The sequence below is a fragment of the Canis lupus genome, chromosome 34 (assembly GCF_011100685.1).
Source record: "Canis lupus familiaris isolate Mischka breed German Shepherd chromosome 34, alternate assembly UU_Cfam_GSD_1.0, whole genome shotgun sequence".
Taxonomy (NCBI): Eukaryota; Metazoa; Chordata; class Mammalia; order Carnivora; family Canidae; genus Canis; species Canis lupus.
Window position 1 is genome coordinate 973,917 of NC_049255.1, and position 25,682 is coordinate 999,598.

At 39.9% G+C, this 25,682-nt stretch overlaps 1 protein-coding gene across 1 annotated transcript in view; it reads left to right on the forward strand.

The window, feature by feature from the left end:
* The window catches only part of DNAH5 (dynein axonemal heavy chain 5), a 295,211-nt gene that overhangs the window by 69,647 nt on the left and 199,882 nt on the right, over positions 1–25,682 (forward strand). Inside the window, exons 2-11 of the mRNA XM_038583304.1 lie at positions 4,470–4,604; positions 11,368–11,452; positions 14,345–14,505; positions 15,660–15,881; positions 17,663–17,800; positions 18,547–18,723; positions 19,674–19,787; positions 20,929–21,036; positions 23,235–23,357; positions 23,889–24,104. Of these exons, the coding sequence (XP_038439232.1) occupies positions 4,470–4,604; positions 11,368–11,452; positions 14,345–14,505; positions 15,660–15,881; positions 17,663–17,800; positions 18,547–18,723; positions 19,674–19,787; positions 20,929–21,036; positions 23,235–23,357; positions 23,889–24,104 (1,479 nt within the window). The remainder of the gene's footprint in view (positions 1–4,469; positions 4,605–11,367; positions 11,453–14,344; positions 14,506–15,659; positions 15,882–17,662; positions 17,801–18,546; positions 18,724–19,673; positions 19,788–20,928; positions 21,037–23,234; positions 23,358–23,888; positions 24,105–25,682) is intronic.

The window sequence follows — 25,682 nt, forward strand, 5'->3', positions numbered from 1 at the left end:
GTTGGTGCAAAACAATTTTAATATGATTCTTAAAAAAATGTTTCATTGTCCACCTCTCGCTGTTACCAACCGCTACCACCTTCCTTTTCCAAGTGTCCTCCATGTTTCAAAGGCTACCAGGACAGTCACCTCCAGACAGCCAGTCATCTGCCTGCTGGTTGCTGCCATTCCCTAGCAGCCACAAAGCTGTAGGTTTAAGTTTATGGGCTGACAGTGCTCTAGTCTGGTCACTAAATATTTGTTTGATGCTATTGACTTCTGGTGGTAGTGAAAAAACCAATTCCCACATTGTAGCAGGATACCTTAGGGTAAGGCGGTGAGAGTTGAGATTGACAAACATGTGACTACAGCTGTTTGCTTCATATTACTGGTCTTTAGGAGATAGAACAATCAGTTTATGCAAGAACATATTTGTTGCTTAGCATGCTTTTTAGTGTAGCTCTGAAAACATTTACTTTAAAAACACTCTGATAATTCGCTTTGTTCACATGACACTAGTTTGAAATTTTTCTTCCTATGTGATACTTAAGTAAAAATAGAATAATTAGCGTTCTGTTTTAGGGACCAATCTTTTCTTTCCTTTACTAGAATATATATTTTTCCTTTGGAGTCTTACAAAATCAGGTCATAGAGAATGTGTTGCCATGGTAGAGTCTTATTTCAGTCTCTCTATTCTTTGGAAGCCTTCAGTTGTTTCACATGCAGACTCTTCTGGTTCTCTAGTTCTTTTCTTTCTTTGTCGCCACCCAGCATTGGCCATCTTGTTTTGATGCCTGATTCCTGGCTCCCCTGGTTGCCTACCATGTTCTCAAGCTGCTAAAGTCATTTAGTACAAACCCTGAGAGTTCCCTTTGAAAAACATTTTATTCCTCCCTGCCAAGAAGGAAGAAAACAGTTGAAACAACAGGACATCATCCTTGTTTTAGCCATATTTGAAAAGAGATTTAAATTTACTTCCATATGATGTTTATGGAACATATACTTTGTATCTGGACCTGTGTTAGTTTCCTTTAGAGAGAAATGGCAAGAAAATAGGTATATTTATTTTTTTTAAACCTTAATTTCTCCCTCCACCCCTAATTCTTTTAAACAGTCCCTTCAAGTCTGGAAAACAAATGTTAATTGAATGGGTCCAGGGATGGCCTTTCAATCCCTCTGAAATCCCCAACTTTTTCCTCTTCACTGTTTTTTAAGTTCTTTTTGTGTCTTTAAAAATTCTTTTTCTTTTTTTAGAGAGAGAGCACATGTGAGGAGTGTGGAAGGGGGAGGAGGAACAGAGGCAGAAGGAGAGAAAGAGAATCTTACACAGTCTCCACACCCAGCATGAAGCCCAATGTGGGGCTCCATCTCATGACCCTAAGATTATGATCAGAGCTGAAATCAAGAGTTGAATTCTTAGCCAACTGAGACACCCAGGCACCCCCCAAAATTCTTTCTTGATTGTAAATTTCCCTCTGTCTACTAGTACCATACTTCTTTCCTTTATAGTCAAGTTTCTGGAAAGAATAGTTTATATTCAGTATCTTTGTATTCTCTTTTCTCGATCATCTTTTTTTCAAGGCTACATCCATTTGCTTTCTGTCCAATCAGTGAAATTATCCTACAAGGATTACTCTATTATGTATTGCTGCATAACAAACCCACCATAATGACTCACACCAGCAACCACGATCTATTATTATCTCTCTTGAGTATATAGGTGATTGGGCCTAACTGGTGGTTGTTCTGCTTCATGTGGCATAGGGGTGAGTTTCAGTCATCTGTAGGCTTGACTAGGTTGGAATGTCCAAGATAGCTGACTCATATGGAGGAAAGTTGGTTCTGGGGTTTGACTAGGTTGTCTGGGGCTGTTGACCAGAATGTCTTGGTTTTTCTTCCATGTGGTCTCCCAGTGTGGTTTGGACTTCTCACAGCATGGTGGTTGGGTTCCCAGAGGGCATTCCCAAGCACAAAGGCAGAAACTGAAGATCTCCTAAGGATTAGTCTAGACAGGTTTGTAGTCTTACTTTTCTGCACATTGTTTTGGTGAAAACTGGTCATAGGGCCAGCCATATTCAAGGGGATGGGAGATCATGGCATGGTTATATACAAAAGAGCTGTGGGATGATGCAGCCCATCTTGCAAACACACAATTAGTTACTAAGGATATCCTAACCTACCAACCACTCCTTTACAGCATTAGTGCTGCTTGGCCCCATGGTTTACTGGTTGTGCTCTGTCCCTGTTTGTCTGTCCCTTATCCTCCGTTATTTGCTCTTCTTTCCCTCTTTGCTCTTGGCATATTGGTAATCCCCGAGTTTCTTCCCTTTTTGCTTTTCATCCTCCATTTCTTTCTTAGAAGATCACATCTGTACTCATGATTTAAAGTTTGATTTATTCACTTGATAAGTATTTATTGAATAAGTAGAATGCACATACCACCTGCTGGATGAAAGGGCTGATAGCATAACTGTGCAGGTTCTGCACTGCACAACCCCCAAAGATACCATTACATTGTAGTTTTTGTCTTGATTGTCTCTGTCAGTGTCATATCAGTGATTCTCAGCAGGAAGTGATTTTGTTGCACTTTGCATTTGGCAATGCCTGGAGACATTTGTCATTCTTACAACTCAGTAGAAGGGAGTTACTGACATCTAGAAGGAAGAGACCAATGGTGCTGCTAAATGCTTGACAGTATGCTAACCCTCACAATGAGAAAGATCTGTCCCATAAAATAAATTGTGCTGCATTGAGAACCTGTATCTACATCTGTATCTACAATGCAATTTCCCCTTGAGTTTCAGAGATGCATTCCCAACAATCTGTTCGTCCTGGGCTCTGGGAATGCTGCCATAATCCACTTGACTGGCTTTCCTGCCTCTAGGCTTGCATCACTTTAATCCACATTCTGCACTGCTGACAGAAAGACTAATTAAAAAAAATTTTTTTTTATTGGAGTTCAATTTGCTAACATTTAGCATACACCCAGTGCTCATCCCGCCAAGTGCCCCCCTCAGTGCCCATCACCGCAGTCACCCCAATCCCCCGCCCACCTCCCTTTCCACTACCTTTTGTTCATTTCCCAGAGTTAGGTGGAAAGATTGATTTTTTTATGCAGCACGGACAGCTAACATCTCTCCTGATTTGAAACTCATCAGTGATGCTCCATGGACTTCCGATAACATTTAAATTTCCTAATGTGGCCCACAAGGTGTTTTGTAATCAGATTGCTTTCTCATTTCTCATTATGTCTTTCTAGTTCTTTTTAGTTCAGCCATCCTGGCTACCTTGTTTCCACAATGTGCTATTCTTTCCTATGCCTCTTGGCCTTTGCATGTGCAGAAATGGCTCTCTTCAGGGAGTGTGGCCAACTGTCCTTCAACTCTAGGGTCAAGCCACCTCTTCCTGGAACTTTTCCTGTCATTGCTACCTCTACCTTTCCTCAGCCCCAGGCTGGAGTGGGGAATCTCCTTTTTGCAACTACTCTGAAGACCCATAAATGCCCCTGCATTTATCTGATGTTCCTGTGGTAACTGTCGTTACCATCCTGTCATATTTACATTTTCTGTTCACATCCTGCCAAGTAGGCTATGAGATTTTTTGAGGTCACTGGGTAGCATTTGCCTCTACAGTCCTGGTACCTATTTGGGGTTTAATAACTCCTCTTCCTGGTGCTGACGGTTGACATTAAAGGTAATGTACTTAATTCAAGAAATGAATTGGAGGCTGAATGTCTACCAATGGCAAATGGTTGAATAAATTATGGTATATCCATATTGTTGAATATTTTATAGCTATCACAGATAGGAATCGCTTGGATTAAAGTAGAAAAAGGTCTGTGGTGTATTATTAAGGAAAAATGCATGAAAAATTTTACAGTATAATATAGAGATATGTGTATATGTTTGCATATGTTTGTATGAGCATAGTATATATGGAAGGATGTGCTTCATACTGCCCACATTGTTTATATTGAACATATCTTAGTATTATAATTAATAATCAGTTTAAAAGTAAGCAGTGGTATTCAGAAATCAATTTCAAGACCAGATATGAATCTGTAGGCATACAATAAAGGTAGGAGATAATGTAGGAGAATGTTACTTTAAAGGTTTAGGGAATGTTTACAAAAGAATGGGGATCTCTTTTTGTGTGTGTCTGTTGAATGTTTATATATGCATAGAAATAAATCTGTAAAGATTTAGAACAAAATAATTGCAGTAATAATTTCTGGATGGCAGATAATTTTTCTTTTTTTCTTTTAGCTTCTCTGTGTTATACAATTTTAAAAACAACGAGCACATCTTATTTTCATGATAGAACAACATTATTTCTAAAAATGGAAGATAGTACATAAAAACTGGTACCATTAAAATGTCTGTTATTCGAATACTCAAGACTTGATAAAGCAACCATCACATGAAATTATTATAAAATGAATCCATTTGAGAACAGCGGCTGCCACTAACATTTTTATTCCTTTCTTATAGCAAAGACTGAAAGAAGAGAAGGAAGCCAAACGGGCATGTTTGGATGGTAGGCATGACTACTTATTTGCGATTGTAGCTTCCTGCATAGACCTGGACAAAACTGAAGTGGAAGATGCCATTCTTGAGGGGAATCAGGTGAGATACATTTGAGTTCTCACTGACTTACGGAAAGCACAGAGAGTCTATTGACTCTGTTCTATAGCAAGATGTGTGCTGGGCTGTAGAGGAGGATGTATGTTTTAACATGGGCAAGACTCCATTCCAACTGTATAGCTGGTGACAGACTGACTTTAGGGCTCTCCAGATGTTCATGTTGAACATTCAATATCTGCATGTTTCTGAATCCAGTGAAGCTGGGTTCAGGCGCCATCTTGAAACCTGAGTTAGGAGAATAGAATCTTCTCTCAGCTTCTGATTTATCATGTTTTGCATTTATTTTGTCCTAACCTGAGTGATTGAATGGTGCCATAGCTTCCTGGCTTTGACTTTGGTTTGGCAACTGAATATGGTTTCTTTTGTTCTTGAGCTTGACTTCCATTTTCTGTCACGATTTCCCTCCAAAATCTGGGGTATGATTTGACTTTGGAGGGGCAAGATCAAAATATGGGAGGATAGGAGATCCCTGGGTGGCTAAGCGGTTTAGCGCCTGCCTTTGGCCCAGGGCGTGATCCTAGAGTCCCGGGATCGAGTCCCACATCGGGCTCCCGGCATGGAGCCTGCTTCTCCCTCTGCCTGTGACATATTCTGCCTCTCTCTCTCTCTCACTCTATGTCTATCATAAATAAATAAATAATTCTTAAAAAAAAAACAAAAACAAAATATGGGAGGATAGAATTCCTGAGTACCGAGGAAGGCATCCTATGATGGTTGCTGAAGGGTTTTGTTTTTGCTGTGTTGTTTTCATTTGCTTGTTTGTCTTTTTAGGCATAAAAATAGAAAGAGAGGGAGAGGATGAGTCCTTTCTGTTGAGAGGAGTGCACACTATTGGTAATGTTTTTTAGTGGTATGCGTGTAAATGTTTAACAACCAGCTTTGAGCAAAAGGGTAGAGGGAGGCACTATTTTAAGTGTTTGCTGATTTCTTTGGTGTTAATACTCCCACCATGACTGATTCCAGACCTTCAACATGATGTTACGAAAGGCATAGTTGGAAAGAGTTGTGATCAGCTGGCTGTAATGAAACAGTATGAGCTAGCTCCAGCACCCCACTGGCTTTGTTCTTTCCTGCCATGTCACTCTGGTGGGTCACTAGGGGTCAGTGGAACAGTGAGGGGTGGATAACACTAAAATGGCTCAACCACAGAATGGATCAATCAGGGATTGAGGAAATTTCCTCCCCTTTCTCCTCCTCATTGCAACTAACATTTGTTGAATATTTACCAGATGTCAGTCTCATCTAAGTGGCTTCCATCAATTATCCCCATTCAATTTTTATAATGCCAGGAGGGAGATAATATTATTCTCTCCAAATGGTGGCAAAGAACAAGAAAGAGTCACTTACCTGATTTAGTCTTGGAGAGATTGTTCCAGAGGTGAAATGCTTAACTCTGCCCCACCTCCCAATTCAGACATCTGGATTTGGGATCCTGCAAGTGGAATAAATGAGTAAAAGTTCTGAACTGTAGGAAACCCAAGTCACACTGCTATGTCATATTCAGGACTAGGAATGTCAAAATCTGGAGGTTGAAAGAGAACACCCTAGCTCAGGCTCATAAGCAAAGTAGAGCAGCTGGAGTTTCAAACTGGTCTATTGGAAGTAGCTCCTTCATATTCTTGGCTTGGAAGTTAATCTCAATGAGGGCATCCCACTTGGCCCCATAGCATCCTCAATCAAGGAAGTGTAATGAAGGAAAGAGGGCAACTTGCTCTTCCTTGTATATAATAGTTTTATCTATAGTGTGGTGGAAATTGAAGAGGGCTTATTTTTTTCACAGCTAAAATTTTAGGCTAGAGTTCATCATTTGAAAACATTATAAATTGTGGTAATGACATAGAATGTAAAATTTACCATCTTAAGCTTTTTTTTTTTTTTTTAAAGTAGGCTCCATACCCAGCATGGAGCCCCATGTGGGGCTTGAACTCACAATTTTAAGATTAAGACCTGAGCTGAGACCAAGAGTCTGACACTTACTTGACTGAGCCATCCAGGCACTCCATTAATAATTTTTAAGTACACACTTAAGTAGTGTGAAGAATGTTCACATTGTTCTGTAACCAATCTTTAGAACTCTTTGTCTTATGTAACTGAAACTCAATAGCATCAAACATCCCATTCCCCCAGCCCCTGAAAATCACTATTCTCCTTTCTGTCTCTATGAATTTGACTATGTTAAATGCCTCTTATAAGTGGAATCATACACTGTTTGTCCTTTGTTACTGGCTTATTTTATTTAGCAAAATGTCCTCAAGGTTCATCCATGTTGCAGTATGTGTCAGAATTTCCCTCCTTTTTAGGGATGAATAATATTGCATCATATATATGCCACATTTTGTTTATCCATTCGTCTGTTAATGAACATTGGGTCATGTCCATCTTTTGACTATTGTGGATAATGCTGCTGTGAGCATGGCTGTATAAGTATCTCTGCAAGACCCTGCTTTCAGTTCTTTTGGGTATATACCCAGAAGTGGAATTTCTGGATCATAGAGTAATTCTATTAATATTTTGAGAAATTACCACACTGTTTTCCATAGTGACTATACCATTTTTACATTCTCACCAACAGGGCACAAGGGTTCCAATTTCACCACATCTTTGACCATATTTATTTTTGTTTTTGTTTTGTTTTGTTTTTGGACAGTAGCCATCCTAATGGGCATGTAGATTTTATCCTTTTTCTTCCAATTTGAATTTAAAACTATGTCAATGATTTTAGAAAAAGTGCTTCCATAGTAGGCCAGTTGGCAGACCTCTTCTTGTATAGTGAAGTTTATGGACTAAGTTCAAGACTGCTGTTGGATGGAGTGTGCCGAGAGGAGGGAGGGGCAAGACGGTGGAAGAGTAGGGTCCCCAAATCACCTGTCCCCACCAAATTACCTAGATAACCTTCAAATCATCCTGAAAATCTACGAATTCGGCCTAAGATTTAAAGAGAGACCAGCTGGAATGCTACAGTGAGGAGAGTTCGCGCTTCTATCAAGGCAGGAAGACGGAGAAAAAGAAATAAAGAAACAAAAGGCCTCCAAGGGGGAGGGGCCCCGTGAGGAGCCGGGCTGAGGCCGGGGCGAGTGTCCCCAGGACAGGAGAGCCCCGTCCCGGAGGAGCAGGAGCTGCACCGACCTTCCCGGGAGGAAAGGGGCTCGCAGGGAGTTGGAGCAGGACCCAGGAGGGCGGGGATGCCCTCGGGCTCCCGGGGACACTAACAGACACCTGCGCCCCGGGAGAGTGCGCCGAGCTCCCTAAGGGCTGCAGCGCGCACGGGGGGACCCGGAGCAGCTCGGGGGGCTCGGGGGCTGCTCCGCGGAGGGGGCTGCGGGGGGGGGGGGAGCAGCTCGGGGGGCTCGGGGGCGGCTCCGCGGAGGGGGCTGGGGGCGGGAGCAGGTCGGGGGGTTCGGGCGGAGGCTCCCCGGAGGGGGCTGCGGGGCGGGAGAGCGAATCCAACAGCGCAGGCCCCGGAGCACAGGGCGCCGGGGCACAGCCCAGGATCTGGCCTCCCCCGGGACAGGCAGAGGCCGGGAGGGCCCAGGACAGCGAGGACGCTCCTGCCCCGAGCTGAGCAGATCAGCGGCCCCGCCCGGAGCCTCCGGGCCCTGCAGACAGAGAGCTCCGTGGTGACTGCGGGGGCTGACTCCAGGGCTGCAGAGCTGGCCCCGCCACTGCGGTTGTTCCTCCTGGGGCCTCACGGGGTGAACAGCCCCCACTGAGCCCTGCACCAGGCAGGGGGCAGAGCAGCTCCCCCAAGTGCTAACACCTGAGAATCAGCACAAAAGACCCCTCCCCCAGAAGACCCCTAGACGGACAAGTTCCAGGGGAAGTCAAGGGACTTAAAGTATACAGAATCAGAGGATACTCCCCCGTGGTTTATTTTTTTTATTTTTTGATTTGTTTGCTTCCCCCACCTTTTTTCCCCCTTTCTTTCTTTTTCTTTCTCTCTTTTCTCTTTTTTTCATCCTTTTCTCTTCTTTTTCTCTTTTCTTTCCTTCTTTCTCTCCTCTCTTTTTCTCCTTTTCCCAATACAACTTGTTTTTGGCCATTCTGCACTGAGCAAAATGACTAGAAGGAAAACCTTACCTCAAAAGAATCAGAAACAGTCCTCTCTCCCACAGTTACAAAATCTGGATTACAATTCAATGTCAGAAAGCCAATTCAGAAGCACTATTATACAGCTACTGGTGGCTCTAGAAAAAAGCATAAAGGACTCAAGAGACTTCATGACTGCAGAATTTAGATCCAATCAGGCAGAAATTAAAAATCAATGGAATGAGATGCAATCCAAACTAGAAGTCCTAACGACGAGGGTTAACGGGGTGGAAGAACGAGTGACTGACATAGAAGACAAGTTGATGCCAAAGAGGGAAACTGAGGAAGAAAGAGACAAACAATTAAAAGACCATGAGGATAGATTAAAGGAAATAAATGACATCCTGAGGAAGAAAAACCTACGTTTAATTGGGGTTCCCGAGGGCGCTGAAAGGGACAGAGGGCAAGAATATGTATTTGAACAAATCATAGCTGAAAACTTTCCTAATCTGGGAAGGGAAAACAGGCATTCAGATCCAGGAAATAGATTTCCCTCCCCCCTAAAATCAATAAAAACCGTTCAACACCTGGACATTTAATAGTGAAGCTTGCAAAGTCCAAAGATAAAGAGAAGATCCTTTGTGGGACCCAGGAAATGGAACAAAATCCCCTACCCCTGGACAAGCAGAGCAGGACTGACTCTATTTTAGGCTGCCCCGGCCTTGTGCTGACCTGCTTATTACTTAGGGCACTGCCCCGCCCTAGTCAAAGACCAGGACACACCCTAACCCGAAATCCGGCTCAGCGGACCAGCATGACTGTGCAACTTTCTGCGTATCCCATTGGCCACTGGCCCCTATAAAGTTGCTAAGCCTCTTAGTCTCGGGGTCCAAGTCCCTGCTCCTCAGCCTCGGGTATACTTGGACCCAGGCTGGAGCTTGTAAGTAAACCCTCGTGTGTTTGCATCAGTGTCGGCTCCTTGGCGGTTTCTCGGATCGCGATCTTGGGCACAACACCTTAAAGCAGCAAGAGACAAGAAATCCCTGACTTTTATGGGGAGGTCTATTAGGGTAACAGCAGACCTCTCCACAGAGACCTGGCAGGCCAGAAGGGCTGGCAGGATATATTCAGGGTCCTAAATGAGAAGAACATGCAACCAAGAATACTTTATCCAGCAAGGCTCTCATTCAGAATGGAAGGAGAGATAAAGAGCTTCCAAGACAGGCAGGAACTGAAAGAATATGTGACCTCCAAACCAGATCTGCAAGAAATTTTAAGGGGGACTCTTAAAATTCCCCTTTAAGAAGAAGTTCAGTGGAACAATCCACAAATACAAGGACTGAATAGATATCATGATGACACTAAACTCATATCTCTCAATAGTAACTCTGAACGTGAACGGGCTTAATGACCCCATCAAAAGGCGCAGGGTTTGAGACTGGATAAAAAAGCAGGACCCATCTATTTGCTGTCTACAAGAGACTCCTTTTAGACAGAAGGACACCTACAGCCTGAAAATAAAAGGTTGGAGAACCATTTACCATTCGAATGGTCCTCAAAAGAAAGCAGGGGTAGCCATCCTTATATCAGATAAACTAAAATTTACCCCGATGACTGTCGTGAGAGATGAAGAGGGACACTATATCATACTTAAAGGATCTATCCAACAAGAGGACTTAACAATCCTCAATATATATGCCCCGAATGTGGGAGCTGCCAAATATTTAAACCAATTAATAACCAAAGTGAAGAAATACTTAGATAATAATACACTTATAATTGTTGACTTCAATCTAGCGCTTTCTATACTCGATAGGTCTTCTAAGCACAACATCTCCAAAGAAACGAGAGCTTTAAATGATACACTGGACCAGATGGATTTCACAGATATCTACAGAATTTACATCCAAACTCAACTGAATACACATTCTTCTCAAGTGCACATGGAACTTTTCTCCAGAATAGACCACATATTGGGTCACAAATCGGGTCTGAACCGATACCAAAAGATTGGGATCGTCCCCTGCATATTCTCAGACCATAATGCCTTGAAATTAGAACTAAATCACAACAAGAAGTTTGGAAGGACCTCAAACACGTGGAGGTTAAGGACCATCCTGCTAAAAGATGAAAGGGTCAACCAGGAAATTAAGGAAGAATTAAAAAGATTCATGGAATCTAATGAGAATGAAGATACAACCATTCACAATCTTTGGGATGCAGCAAAAGCAGTCCTAAGGGGGAAATACATCGTAATACAAGCATCCATTCAAAAACTGGAAAGAACTGGATGGAGTATGCCATAAATGTGTGTTTTTCTGGCATTTTTCAATGATGATTACAATTTAATATTATCTCTAGTGCATTAGACTTGGTCTTGAAAGGTATGTTCTCTTTCTGATTGAGTGAAAACAAAACACTCTTCTCTCTTTATCTGCTTTCAACAGCTCAGCTCTTTAGAAAATTAGCAAAAATGGAGGGACAGTCTCTTTTCAGATGTGTATAGGTAGCAAATATTTTCATGATTAATTGAATTCCTTCATTGAATTACATTTTTATGATGGTGAGGCATTTACTTTCTCATTGTTTATGTTGAAAAAATAATTATGCCTTTTCTATGGTTTCTATTAGATGAAAAAGAAAGATCAGAGTAAATGCTGATTTAAGTATGGTTTCTAATTCAGCACGAAGTTGCGACCTTACCTTTTCTTTTTCACAGATTGAAAGAATTGATCAGCTTTTTGCTGCTGGAGGTCTTCGACACCTTATATTTTATTATCAGGACATGGAGGTAGCAGAAACAGGTATCCAAACTTGGTGTGATGTAACCCACAAATGTGTTGCTAGATTCATCTGAGGATGGCATGAAGCATAAGGTCAGTCTTGGAGCTGACGGGGTCTCTTATACTTCCACCTTGGCAGATGGGACAAATGGGCCGAGGTGAGGTGTAGTAGGTGAGGACCAGGTTCCATTTTCCTCTCAAGGAAAGGGGACAGATAATGATGGGTGTCTAGCCTGGTGATTCTAGCTTTATTTAAGATATTTTGGTTTCCATTTAAGACTTTGCTGGTAATTGAGGAATAATGAAGTGTACTTTACATTTTGAGACTTCTTTTTCTTCCATGCAGTTCATTCTATGCAGTTATGTTCTAGAATTTTCTATGGGCATCTGCTTCTCTTCTATATAGACGCCATTTATTTTTAACATAGGAATTGTTGCCAATGAGCATAATGAGTTTTCTAGCTAAATACCACATTATGTTTACCTTCTACTGACTATGATTCAAATGAATAATATGGAATGACAAGTTTAGTTATTTTCACTTAAGAAAAACTTGCAAATCTTTGTGTGTATTCAACTGGCATATCCCATTCTACGTTTATGTGGATTCATATAATTTTAAAGCCAAACTAGGGGCATAAGCAAAAATATTATGATTATATTAAAATATTATGCTCAAAAAATATTATGCTCATCCTTTTATGACCTTTTTGAAGAACGGGAAAATAGTTATTGTTATTGGCATATAGTATGGCTATGCTTTTTCGTTTAAAAGCTGGGAAAAGTATGCATGCATACTCTAAGTGATTGGCATTTTCCTAGAATTATTCATTTGATATTATGTGGTCAGAAAGTTCATTATACTTTGAGTAAAAAATCAAAATTAAACAGAAGTTTCTAATTCTATCTCAGATAGCAAAACATAAAGTCAGATGAAATGTTGAGTTCATCTATGAAATGTGCACCAGGTGAAGTATACCTTCGTGTGTAGATCTGACATTGAACAAGAATGGTTCGTGGGATGTAAACATAATGCAAGTTTATTCTTGTTTCCCACTCTCCCTCTAAACCTTTTCTGTGGGACTGGCTTTAATCTTTTGACCTTGGGTTAAATTCAGACCATTCCATGACTTTTCTGGATATTCTTAGTTAAGAAAAATTCTTACAGTTGCTTAACAAGTACTATCTCAATTCAGAAACTAAAAAAAAATCCAGTTGATAAAAATTAATCGATCTAAAATGAAATCTTCTTCACTCCTCTGACTTCCTTCTACCCAGCAGGGACCTCTGAAGGTCAATATTTGCTGTAGGAGAGAAGCATATGGTCCTCTTCTGCTTCTTTAACTTATCATTCTGCTTCTGTCTACATTGTGTTAACAACTACAGTTTCTGGCCGTGTCAGATTTGAAGTAGGGCAGGGACAAGAGGGAAGAGATGACAGGAAAGCTTTTACTTGACTGACACTGTCTCAAGTTGGCTGACCTTGATTCTCTGGGTCTTTGCTCTAGGTGGATTCTCCAGAGTTGGCCATTCATCTGGTGGCTGCACATCCCATGGTGATGTGTTGACCTCCTGATGAGAGATATCTGCTGGTTATCTTTATTGCACGCATTCACTGTTAAAGCCCCAGTCCAAGTCTCTAGCCCAGCACCATGGGGGGAGAGCCTAGGAGAGGGTTCCTTCAAGAAGTTTTAATCCTAGGATTTTAAGATTCAACTTCCAGTCCACATCCTTCTTCAGGTCCCTCTCTTATCCTCCAGTAATCTTGCTTGAGCTACCTATTCATTTGGAGAGCTAAAACTTTTGTGGGCAGATAAGAAAGAGTACAGTGGACTAGCTCTGTATATTTAAATGATCCACTCAATGAGTCGTATGCTTAGATGACCAAAAATTAATTTTCAAATAATAATAACGAGAATGCTTAGTGAGTGACTATTTGTATGTGCTTTTCTAAGGTCTTCACATGTATTTTTAAAAAGATTTTATTTATTCACAAGAGACACAGAGAGAGGCAGAGACATAGGCAGAGGGAGAAGCAGGCTCCCTTTGGGGAACCCGATGTGGGACTCGATCCCAGGACCCCGGAATCACACCCTGAGCCAAAGGCAGATGCTCGACTACTGAACCATCGAGGTGCTCTAGGTCTTCACGGGTATTAACTCCTTTAATCCTCACAGTAAGTCCAGATGCCAGGATCTATTATTATTATTACTTGCATTTTTCAGATGAGAAAACTGAGGCATAGAAAGATTAAATAACTTGACCAAGGTCACATGGCCAGGAAGGGCAGCATGAGACTCAAGCCCTGGGAGTCTGGCTCTAGAGCTTACACCATTCATCACGATGCTCTCCTGGTTCTACAGTATCCTGACTCTGGTGCCATACTGAGAACTTTTATAGTCTGACCTGGTTTCTGATCTTGGCTCTGCCACCTGTTAGCTGTGACCTGGGCCGGTCACAGCTGTCTTTAGGGTTGTAGTGATTTTAAAGTCGTGGACAAGTTACCAAACAGGGAACTGACACAGAGCATGTGTAATAGGTATTGTCTCCTCTCTCACCCCTTCTCATTGGCTCTATTGTGGCCTATTGTGAATGGAAATGACTTCTGTGGCCTCAGCAAGAATCTACTTTCGACCAAAGTCTCTTATTCCTGTGCATCTCATTCCTGTGTTTTTTTTTTTTTTTTTTTTTTTTTTCTGGAGCAACAGTTTTGAAATGAACCTGTGATCTGGAATGAGTCAGCTCCTTTTAGATCCCTTCAGGGCGTCTGCTAGAGATTGTCCAGGCAGTGGACCTTCCAGGGCACATGGATGAGTCAACATGACACATTTTAATAAGGCGACTTCATTGCAAGAGGCAACCATGTGGTCTATAAGGAGTATTTCTGAAACTAAAATTCTTTTGTATTTGTAGGACAGCTTGGCTCTCCAGGGGGAGTAAACCCTATTTCTGAGAAGATTAAAAAACCTAAAGTGTTCGTGACTGAGGGAAAAGATGTTGCTCTTACTGGAGTATGTGTGTTCTTCATCAGGACTGACCCTTCCAGAGCCATCACCCCTGAGAACATCCATTGGGTAAGAGGCTAAAGCAGTCCTTTACCCCAAATTACCAAAAATCACATAAATTCTACAAAAAAAATCCTTCCTTATAGAGGTAAACAATCACTGTGTTTATTAGCTATCTAAAACTACTTTCAAAGAAGTATTTCTAAAAGCATTCACAGCAAACAAGAAGATATTTCCTTTAAACCTGCTGGATAAGAGGACTTAATATTCAGTTTATTAACAAAAATTGGTATCATGTGTGTGTATGTGCATGCATGTATGTATGTGTGTGTAAAACAGTGAAGTCTTTCCTTTTAAAAATAATTCCTCATACATTATTTATTTGATGGCAAATTGCATGTATTTAAAGTAAGATTTATAATAATGGATATATAATTTTATTTTTGGTACAAAGTAAGGTGTAAATCTCCTCTGTCTTCAGTGAGCGCATTATCTTGCTTGGAGCAAATCAACCAGTAATATCTTGTGTTCTGTTTATTTCATGCTTTTAGTTTGATGATTGCGATTTAGAATGGTATAAAGCTTATGTCTTAACAAGGGTACCAAAAAAGTAATTTACTGGACTGAGAGACTGAATATACAAACAGATAAAGGCCAGACCATATATGAAACAGAATTTTGACCTACAGCTGGCAGCAACCTCCCAGAAAACCAATCCCCTTATCTACGAGACAACCCAGGTAGCCGGCCTGCAATGTCAGACTTGCAGGAAGCCAGCAAGGAAGCTAAGCAAGAATTGCTCTAATGATTGGCCAGCATGGCCAGGACTTGGTTTATGACTGTTGTCCTCTTTAACTTTGTCTGTACCCCCTGCATACTTCCCTGGGACCAATCAGAGAAAGCCAAGTATACACCCCTTAACCAATCACACAGCATGCCTGCTTCTAATAGCCACCTCCAGCTTCCCCTCACCTGAAGCTGTTCCTTTTCTCCACCGGAAAGCTTTCCCACTCCCCTGCCTGCTTTTGAGTGTCTGCAGAAATGCTGGCGATGGTGACCGACTCTTGCTATAGCAAGCTCAGAGCTTTTGCTTTTCTCATTTGGTTTGTCTTCATTTATTTCTACAGGATATTTGATTGATGAACAACATTCAGAAATGACTTAGTAGCTATGCTGCAATTGTAGATAATTTTTACAGTAGAGGATCTACTCCTGTTTTCTAGGAGGTGAGCTTTAATATGTTAGATACCACGGATGGGGGCCTGCTCAATAGCATGAGGCGTTTGCTGTCAGACATCTTCATTCCTGCTCTCAGGGCCACCAGTCATGGCTGGAGCGAGCTCGAGGGTCTTCAGGAAGCATCCAGTATTCAACAGGAGTTCTTGAGCTCTCTGGAAGGCTTTGTGAGCGTCCTGTCCAGTGCACAGCAGAGTTTGAAGGAGAAGGTAAGGGCAGCCCAGGTGGCTCAGCGGTTTCGTGCCGCCTTCAGCCCAGGGCCTGATCCTGGGGTCCTGGGATTGAGTCCCACATCGGACTCCCTGCATAGGACCTGCTTCTCCCTCTGCCTATGTCTCTGCCTATGTCTCTCTTTCTGTGTCTCTCATGAATAAATAAATAAAAATTTAAAAAATGAAGGAGAGGGTAAGAACAGATAAGTTATTCCTTCAAAAATTATCGGATGGTGAACAAATCAACATACAAGTATATTAGTAATGCTTCTCTTAGATGGTCTTAATTCTGCTGCCTGGAAAATCTTGAAAAAATTTTGTGGGCACTTTTATTGCTCCTTCAAGAGGTAGTGGTGACTAGATTTATTTATTTATTTATTTATTTATTTATTTATTTATTTATTTATTTATTTTTTAATGATAGTCACAGAGAGAGAGAGAGGCAGAGACACAGGCAGAGGGAGAAGCAGGCTCCATGCACCGGGAGCCCAATGTGGGATTCGATCCCGGGTCTCCAGGATCGCGCCCTGGGCCAAAGGCAGGCGCCAAACCGCTGTGCCACCCAGGGATCCCTAGATTTAAATTCTTACAGTTTGGAGTGATTAATGCATTAGGGGTTCCTTGATCATGGGTTGGCCGTGATAGTAGGTTTTATTCAGTCATATCAAATGTTTGACTGCAAACAGAAGTGTATTAAATGATTGTAGCATTGCTCTGCATCCCAGAAGGAAAGGAATTTGGAACCAGAGTGTGGTGTGTGTGTGTGTGCGCGCGCACGCGCACATGCGTGTGTGAAGTGGGTGGTGGGTGGTGGGTAGGGATGGAGGAAATCCTGAAGACCAGAGAGAAAGGAGAGAGGAGATGACATATCTGGAGTAGATTGATTGGGTCCTGTGGTTCAGCCTGTGACCAAGGGCCTTTAAGAATAAGTTTGGCAAATGTGCGATTGTGTGTGTGATTTAGCTTCCATAAAATTTGGGCGATCTCTAGTAAGCTTGTGTTACTGATTCCTTGGGGCAGAGGGTGCTGGATGCAAAACTGTGATGGACAACAGCCCAGATCAGGCATGTATGGGAGACAGAGAGATGTAGCCTATGATACCAGTGACAGTGTATTTTTTAAAAAAGATTTTATTTCTTTGAGAGGGAGAGAATGAGCAGGGGGAAGGACAGAGGGAGAATGTAATGGCTTAGAAATTACCTTCCCTCCAATAAATTTCCTTCAGTCTTCCCCATAATCTTTGGTTTTGTGAGTTGACTCTTTAATTTCTAAGTTCCTTATTAATTCCCAAATTTTATGATGTTATGATGATTCTCTCTTTAGTACACTCCTTTTTTTTTTTTTTTTTTACCCAAAATCTGCCTCTGTCATCTCCATTGGTGTGCTCAATTGTAGGAGGATTGAGCATTAGGTTTCGCACTATACCTCTAGGGATCTTTCTTCAGAGAACCAGATAGTCTGGAGAAAACCTTAAGGTCCTTTTTTGGTAAAGATTTTATATATTTATTTATTTGAGAGAGAGTGAGAAAGAGCAAGACAGCAGCAGAGGGAGAGGAGGAAGGAAGCTCCCCACTGAGCAGGGAGCCTGATGAGGGACTCCATCCTGGGACTCTGGAATCATGACCTGAGCTGAAGGCAGATGCTTAATGGACTGATCACCCAGGCGTCCCAGAAAACCTTAAGATCCGTCTAAGCCTGGGGGTCAACCAGAACTCGTGTGTGTGTGTGTGTGTGTTAAAATTAGCATCATCTTATTATTTAACTTTCATTTTAATTAGGTGAACCTTCAAAAGTGTGACATATTTGATCTGAAAACCCTGAAGGAACCAATAGACTACTTGACTCTAGCTAATAACCCTGAGACTTTGGAGAAAATAGAAGGTTGTATGAGAGTATGGATCAGACAGACAGAACAGGTAATCTCTAGAAATCAGTTTCAGATGCCATGCTACTGAAGTAATCAATGGAAGACAGTATATTGTATGCCATTCCCATTTGCCTGAGTATTTAGCCATAAGCCCCTAAAAATGTGAGAAGTTCAATATGATTTAATTTATAGTCATTAGTTAAGAAGAGAGAGGAAGAATCGGAAGAGATGAGAGGAAATGACAGTAAATACTTATGTAACAAGACTACTTTGCCAGTTTTCTCAAGGTGTATTTCACTTGAGAGAGGACCTCTGTAGAAGCACAAGGAGTTTTCTAATCAGTGTGCCTTCCAAAAGGGAGCTTGAGACTTCACTTAAAAAAATATTCTCAAGAAAAATCCTAAAGTGAACATGTAATCCAAAAATAAGCACAATGAGAATTAACCAACTTATAGCATGAGGGCTCTCCAAGGTTATATTGCTCCAAGATTATACAGTAAGTGGATAGTCAAGGAAACTTTCTAAGATCAGGTCCTCCAAAAGTTCATTAAAGCTTTTTAAATAAGGAGTTTTCAGTTGGAGCAAGTCAACTAAGTTTTTGTTAAAACTTCAAAAATGTATATAAGTAAAAGGCTGTCATTCAAAGTGTTCAAATGAATAAAAATGTATCATGTTTAAGATAGCATAATTGGTTTATTATTATTATTATTATTATTATTATTATTATTAGCCTATGTTTACCTTTCATACTGCCAGCCTGAGTCAGTGGTTCATGGCTCTGTTGTGCGTTTTCAGGTCCTTGCTGAGAACAACCAGCTGCGTAGGGAAGCAGATGATCTTGGGCCACGAGCAGAGCTGGAGCACTGGAAAAAAAGATTGTCCAAATTTAATTACCTTTTGGATCAATTAAAAAGCCCAGATGTGAAGGCTGTGTTGGCAGTGCTGGCTGCGGCAAGGTCGAAGCTTCTCAAGGTCATCAGCCATTTCTTTTTGCTTAGAGACATGGGAATGCAGATTCTCTGTGTGCATTGTCATGTCATAGAGTAACTGGGCACAGAAAAGTGTTATTATATCCTTTATGAACAAACTTTAAGATCAGGATAATATGGCCCTTTAATAGTCCTGAATACTGTGGAAATAACCTTTGAATCAATAGTATTTGTTGGCTGGTGTACATGCAAGTATATATGTTAATAGAGAGCATTGCATGTAATTAAGATGTAACATAAAATCATGGTTATATATATATTTTGAATTTGGACCAAGTAGGGGTAGTAAAACAAGAACTTACTTTGAATATGCCTTTTTTCAAGCCCTAGAATATTTATATCCCTGCATAATAAGTTACCCTATAACTTAGCAACTTAAAACTGCAAGCATGTATTATGTCACAGCCTGTGGGTCAGGGGTTTGGGTACAGCTCAGCTGATGGGACCCTGACTCAGCATCTCTCCTGGGGTTGTGGTCAGAGTGTAGGCTCCTCTGAGGCTCACCCCGAGGAGGACATGCCTCCAAGTTACTCGTGGGGTTCAGCTGCTAGCTGGCTATTGGCTGGAGGCTTCCTTCAGTTCTTTACCATAAAAAAATATGGGAATGAGGTGCAAAATGGATCTAGGAGCTGGTGGAGGAGAGAAGGTGTGGATTCAAATAGAACTGCTGCCCTCTTGATGCTCTGTCTTAGATACTGAGTAGATTTTATAGGAGAAGGTCTTGAAGAGAGCCTTTTAAAACTTCAGCCAAAAAATTCACATTGCTCTTCAATGTGGCCCTACCCCTCACTCCTGTGGATTCATTTTTATGCCAGATGCATAGAATAAACTAAAAGTCTGACACAAGGGTCTTGTGGTGACTTTTAGCAGCTGTTATATTGGAAATTCTTCTATAATCAGTGCATTAACATTGCATTCCTGTCTTGTGCTTAGACTTGGCGGGAGGTGGATATTCGAGTTACTGATGCGGCTAATGAAGCCAAGGACAATGTCAAATATTTGTACACACTTGAAAAATGCTGTGTCCCCTTGTACAGTACTGACCCTGTGAGTTAAAGATCTCTACTTGCTTCGTCTATGGGTGACCCTTTCGCACTGGCTGACTTGAGTGTGGAGCTTGGTTAATTAATCTTACAGTTTGTTGGAAAAGTCTTTGAAACCTCCTTCTACTCTCAAGAAAATTATATATGTATACAGTTGACCCTTGAGCAACATGGGTTTCGACTGCATAGGTCCGCTTACACGTGGAGTTTTTCAATAAGTATAGTACAACGCTGTAGATGTATTTTATCTTTCTTAATCATTTTCTTTTCTCTGGCTTACTTTATTGTAAGAATATAGTATATAATACACATAACATGCAAAATATATGTTGATCAACTTTTTATCTTATCGGTAAGGTTTCTGGTTGAGACTAGACTATTAATAGTTAAGTTTTTGGGGAATCAGAAGTTATGCCTGAGTTTTCAACTACATGGAGGTTGGTGCCCCTAACCTCTGCATTGCTCGAGGGTCTATGCATGTCTATCTATCTAGATTTGTCTATATCTATCTATCTATCTATCTATCTATCCATCCATCCATCCATCTGTCTATCTTTATATCTATTATCTATCTGGATTTGTCTATATCTATCTACATCTGTCTCTATTATCTATCTAGATCTATCTCTATCCATCTATCATCTATATCTATCTATCTATCATCTATCTATCCATCCTATCTCAGATGGATATGCGATATTATATTTTAAAAACCTTTATTGCATATTCCAGTTTCCATTAAGTATTTTAGTTGACACTCTGGATGATACTCAAAGAAGTATGGGAAGAGTTATCAGCTGGTGTTTTATATTTTAACTTTAGGAAGTGCCTGCTTTTATTAATTACAAAATTAACCGTTAACCTTATCATTAACAGAAAGTTAATGTTTCTTGCATTGAAACAAAATTTGATTAAGTGCAAATAAATAAATATTACAAATAAAATGGCCTTTAATTACATTTATGTGAAGTGTTAATATTTCAGTAGTGTTGGTTAGTAGTTCATTAGTAAGTAGTCTTAGTTAATATTTTAAGAATTTAAACAAAAATCTCCTAGCTAATTTTATTCTAATGAAGATTGAATGATAGACTATTAGAGTTTTGCTGAATTTGATATTTCTTTGAAAACTTCATGGTGTCTTCCAGATATCCATGATTGATGCTATTCCTACACTTATAAATGCAATTAAAATGATCTATAGTATCTCTCATTACTACAACACCTCTGAGAAGATCATATCTCTGTTTGTAAAGGTAAGTGCATAGTATAGAATCCATGGTTACTTATATATATAGTGTTGGTCACATATATTTTTTGCAGTGGTTAATTTTTTAATAAGTTAGAAATTACCAATTGGCATAATTCAGTGTCTGTGTATCCTACTTTTGAAGAAAAAATTTTAATCTCTCAACAGAGATCGAATTAAGTGTATTTGTGAGACTGATTCTCACAAATCATAAAACATTATTTTGTGAAGTAATTAAAGTAATAAATATTGTATTATTTATATAATAAAAATTAAAAAGATTTTCTTTGGAATTTCTTCCCTATGTTATTTATTAGCACAGTATTTATTACTATTGGATAAATTTCAATTAAGAAAAATTATATTTAACTGACTTTCACCTGTTTTATGTGCCACTTTTCCAAATTTATTCGATGCCACAGTTGTTTACTTGGTGTTATTAGAACAGTAATCATGATAATAAAAGCCACTTGCAATGTTTCAGTAATCCATAAAGCAATTATAATGATTCTGCCAAAGAAAGTGATATATAAACCTTATGTCCTAACTTGTAACTGTTTATGGTGAGCTCTGTTGCCTTTCCCATTTTGAACAATCTCTAAGAAGTAAATGACTTTCATTGCCAAGGTGAAAATTTTAAGTGTTGTATTACAATAGAGTCATTTTTTGCCTCATCAGGACTTGTGTTGTGGATGCTAACATAGTACGAGGTGTGGCTCTTCCTGGGGGGAGGGCTTCACCCTGGGAGCTGGACTGGAGACTACCTTTCCTCCACTCTCAGGCGCTTCACGTAGAAAAAGGAGGGGAATCCACTAGACTCTTGCTCCAATTCTTCCCACGTTAAAAGGACATGTTAGGGTCACGAGGGCTATTCCCTGAGTAGGAGACTCAAAAACCAATTTGTGTTATCACTCCAGGCTTTGTGCATATTATCTGCAAAGTTTGTTTTTGAACAAAATTGTGAAACCATCATTTATCTAATTTTGAAAAACCTTTCATTATGGAAATTTTGAGGCAAGTACAAAAGAAAAGAGACTTGTATACCAAACTTCCATGTACCTGCCAGCCAGGTTCTGTCCGTACACCGTCCATCTTGATTCACATCTCCTGAGCTTTGCACTACACATCCCAGACACCATGTCATTCCATGCATATTGTGTATAGTCACTGATTTTCCTTTTCATTTATACAAAAATCACAAGAAGATTCTGAAGAGGTTTTTTGTTTCTGTTTTTTTTTTTTTTTTTTTTTTTTTACAGTTTGGAGGGATGGATAAAACATTAGTGGTTACAGATGTCAGCTTGACTCTCTGTTGCTTCTCTTTTTGACATTTTTTTTCTTTTTTTTAAAAAAGATTTCATTTTTATTTATTAGAGTGAGAGAGAGGGTAGGAGCAGGGCAAGGGGCAAAGGGAAAAGAGAAGCAGACTCCCTGCTGAGTAGGGAGCCAGATGTGAGGCTTAATCCTGGGACCCTGGGATCATGACCTGACCTGAAGGCAGACACTTAACCAACTGAGCCCCCAAGTGCCCCTTCAGTAGCTTTTAGATAGGGAGTGAATCCTTTCCTGGTTGGTTAAGTTCATCCTGCATACACAAGGTGGCCTGAACTGTTGATTTGTTGTAGTGCTTCCAACTCTGTGAGTTTATAAATGATTTTGACAGAGATTGGAATTTAAAAAATGTCAAACAAATGGAAGTAGAGAATAGAAGTGTGATTGCCAGGGGGTAGAGAGTATGAGAAATGGGGAAATACTGTCAAAAGCTACAACCTTCTGTTTTAAGATGAATAAATTCTGGGGATCTAATGCACAACATAATGAGTATAGTTAATAATACTGTATTGTGTACTCAAAAGTTGCTAAGAGAACAGATCTTAAGTCTTCTCAACACACACGCACAATGGTAACTGTGCAGTGGTAGATGTGTTAACATGTTTGTGGTAATCATTTCACTCTGTATATGAATATCAAGCACTATGTTGTACATCTTAAATATATACAATTTTTGTTTGTCAGTTATACCTCAGTAAGGCTGAGGCAGAGAAAGGTTAGTGCTTGGTCACAGTTATGATGGGAAAAAAGAAACCTAATGTCAAGTATGCAGATTGTACACTCTGAAAGGGAGAGGAGTCTAGGGCCCTCTAGTCCAGTTTATGACTGATGGCTGTTTTATGTACCTGAAACCATTTTATTGGGAAATTCCAGGTGACCAATCAGATGATATCTGCGTGTAAAGCCTATATTACCAACAATGGAACTGCTTCCATCTGGAGCCAGCCACAGGATGTTGTGATGGAGAAAATATTATCTGCAATTAAGCTGAAGCAGGTAATGATCAGCTTAATAACATATTTAGATAACGTTTTATTATTTTTACATTGCTTTTGCTGATGCATCTTAAGTCACTTGGCAATGACCACATTATTAGTTGCTCAAAAGTAATTCTTTTCATAAAACAGTAATTCTTTATTGTTAAGAAAATTGAATGTTAATAAATCTGCTCTCAAAATTTATTCACTTATTCTACCATTTGGGAGGCCTGTTATGTTCCGATGCCATCCTCAGTACTAGAGATACAAAGATGCTGTAGTCTCTTTAGGTTCTTATGGGAGAATGGAGAGCTAGACACTGCTGACACAGGGGGACCAAGTGGAAAGGCTGTGCCTTTGAGTTAGAACATGAATAATTCAGAATTTGCTAAATTGGGAGATGGGAAATGATGACATTCCCAGCTGAAGAATAGGTATGTACTAAAGGGTTTGCCATTCCATCCTGAATTTGTGGCTGCCTCCACTTAAAAGGATAAGGTTGGTACCTGTGTTACATTCCTTTTCTAATATTTTGGTTTTTAATTTTAAGGAATATCAACATTGCTTTCATAAGATGAAACAAAAACTTAAACAAGATCCAAGTGAAAAGCAATTTGAATTTAGTGAGATGTATATTTTTGGAAAATTCGAAACTTTCCACCGACGTCTTGCCAAGATAATGGACATCTTTACAACCTTCAAGACATACTCAGTCCTGCAAGATTCTAAAATTGAAGGACTGGAAGACATGGTCACTAGATACCAGGTTCTGTTCTTTATTTTATATTTATTTATTTAAGAGAGAGAGAAAGAGAATGAAAGAGAGAGAGCCATGAGAGGGGGCAGAGCAGAAGGAGAGGGATAGGTAGACTCCCTGCTGAGCAGGGAGCCAGACATGGGGCTCAACCCCAGGACCCTGAGATCATGACCTGAGTCAAAGACAGATGCTTAACTGACTGAGCCACCCAGGCTTCCCTAAAGATTTTAATTTTTTAAAAGTAATCTCTACGCCTAGTGGGAGACTGATCAAGAGTCGCGTGTTCCACTGACCAGCCACCCAGGTGTCCCGAGGTTCTGTACTTTAAAACTAAATTTGCTACCCTTCTCCATAACTAATACTGTAATATTTTGCATAAATAATCTATATTTAGAATGATTCAAATAAAACGTCGGTAATGTTAGATGGAAACTCCATGGTCCTTGAACAATAAAGAAATTAAATCTATTTGAGAATTGTGTAATGGTGCTAATATGTTCTTTTCAGGTATGTGATTATGAGAATGACTTCTCAATAGTCTAAAGTTAATCATCATTAGTAAGAGTATTTTCAATAGTAGCACAAGAAAAATGTTTAAATATAACTTACTACTTCATTTATTCATGCAAGAAATATTTAATGAAGCATATACTATGTGTCAGGCACTAGCTGACACCAAGTTCTAAGCGCGTCCGATTGTGGCTGCATTTAAGCATTTTATTTGGATCTATGTTAACAAAATAAAAGGGACGAGATTTTAATTTAGCCCAACCATTCCTCATTATTTTGATTTTTAACTGCTTTATCTTATAAGGGCATATGTATAACTCACCTTAGTTTTTATGTGGGCACAGTGATCTAATAATGTTTTAAAGATTTAAAAAAAATTTACAAACACAATGGGTTTTAGATTCTTCATCTAGATATAGTCAAGTTTCTCTTGTTTGGGGACAGTAATATTAAAAGCTAATTTTTTTTGTACTTGAATTTGAAAAGGATCATATAACTTATTGCCTCATGTTGGTTTTTGTACACTAACAGTTTAGGCTAATATCAGGAATCTTTTTCATTTCCTGAGTAGACCAGATTTTAGGAAAAGAAGAAAAAAGACCTTTGTTATATAGCAGGAAACATTTTAGGTGGGCTGGGTATTATCTACTGGGTGGATAATCTATATATGAAACCAACAGTTTTTGCAAGACGAAAACATAATATGTTCATTTACTTTTAGTTTAGAATTTATTTATTTTCTATTCTTAATGAAAAAATAACTTTCGACCATATTTCGGAGTTTATTTTTGAAGGAGAAGTTGAACTATACATCTAAATGCAGATAAAGACTGTTTTAACCTGATTGAAATACTGGAAAGAGAAATTGCTTTGAAAATCTAAAGTGAAATAAGGAATAAAACAGATTTACTAGAGGGTAGTGAAATAAAATGTGGATGGTGCATGAAAGCGTCAAGTGAGATTTTTGTGTTAGTACCAATGTTAGAAATTCAAAATGGTGACCGTGGAGATGAAACTCAGGCTCCTGGCATAGCTATCAAGGTCCTGTCCACCCCTCCCACCTCCTTGCCTGCCTCT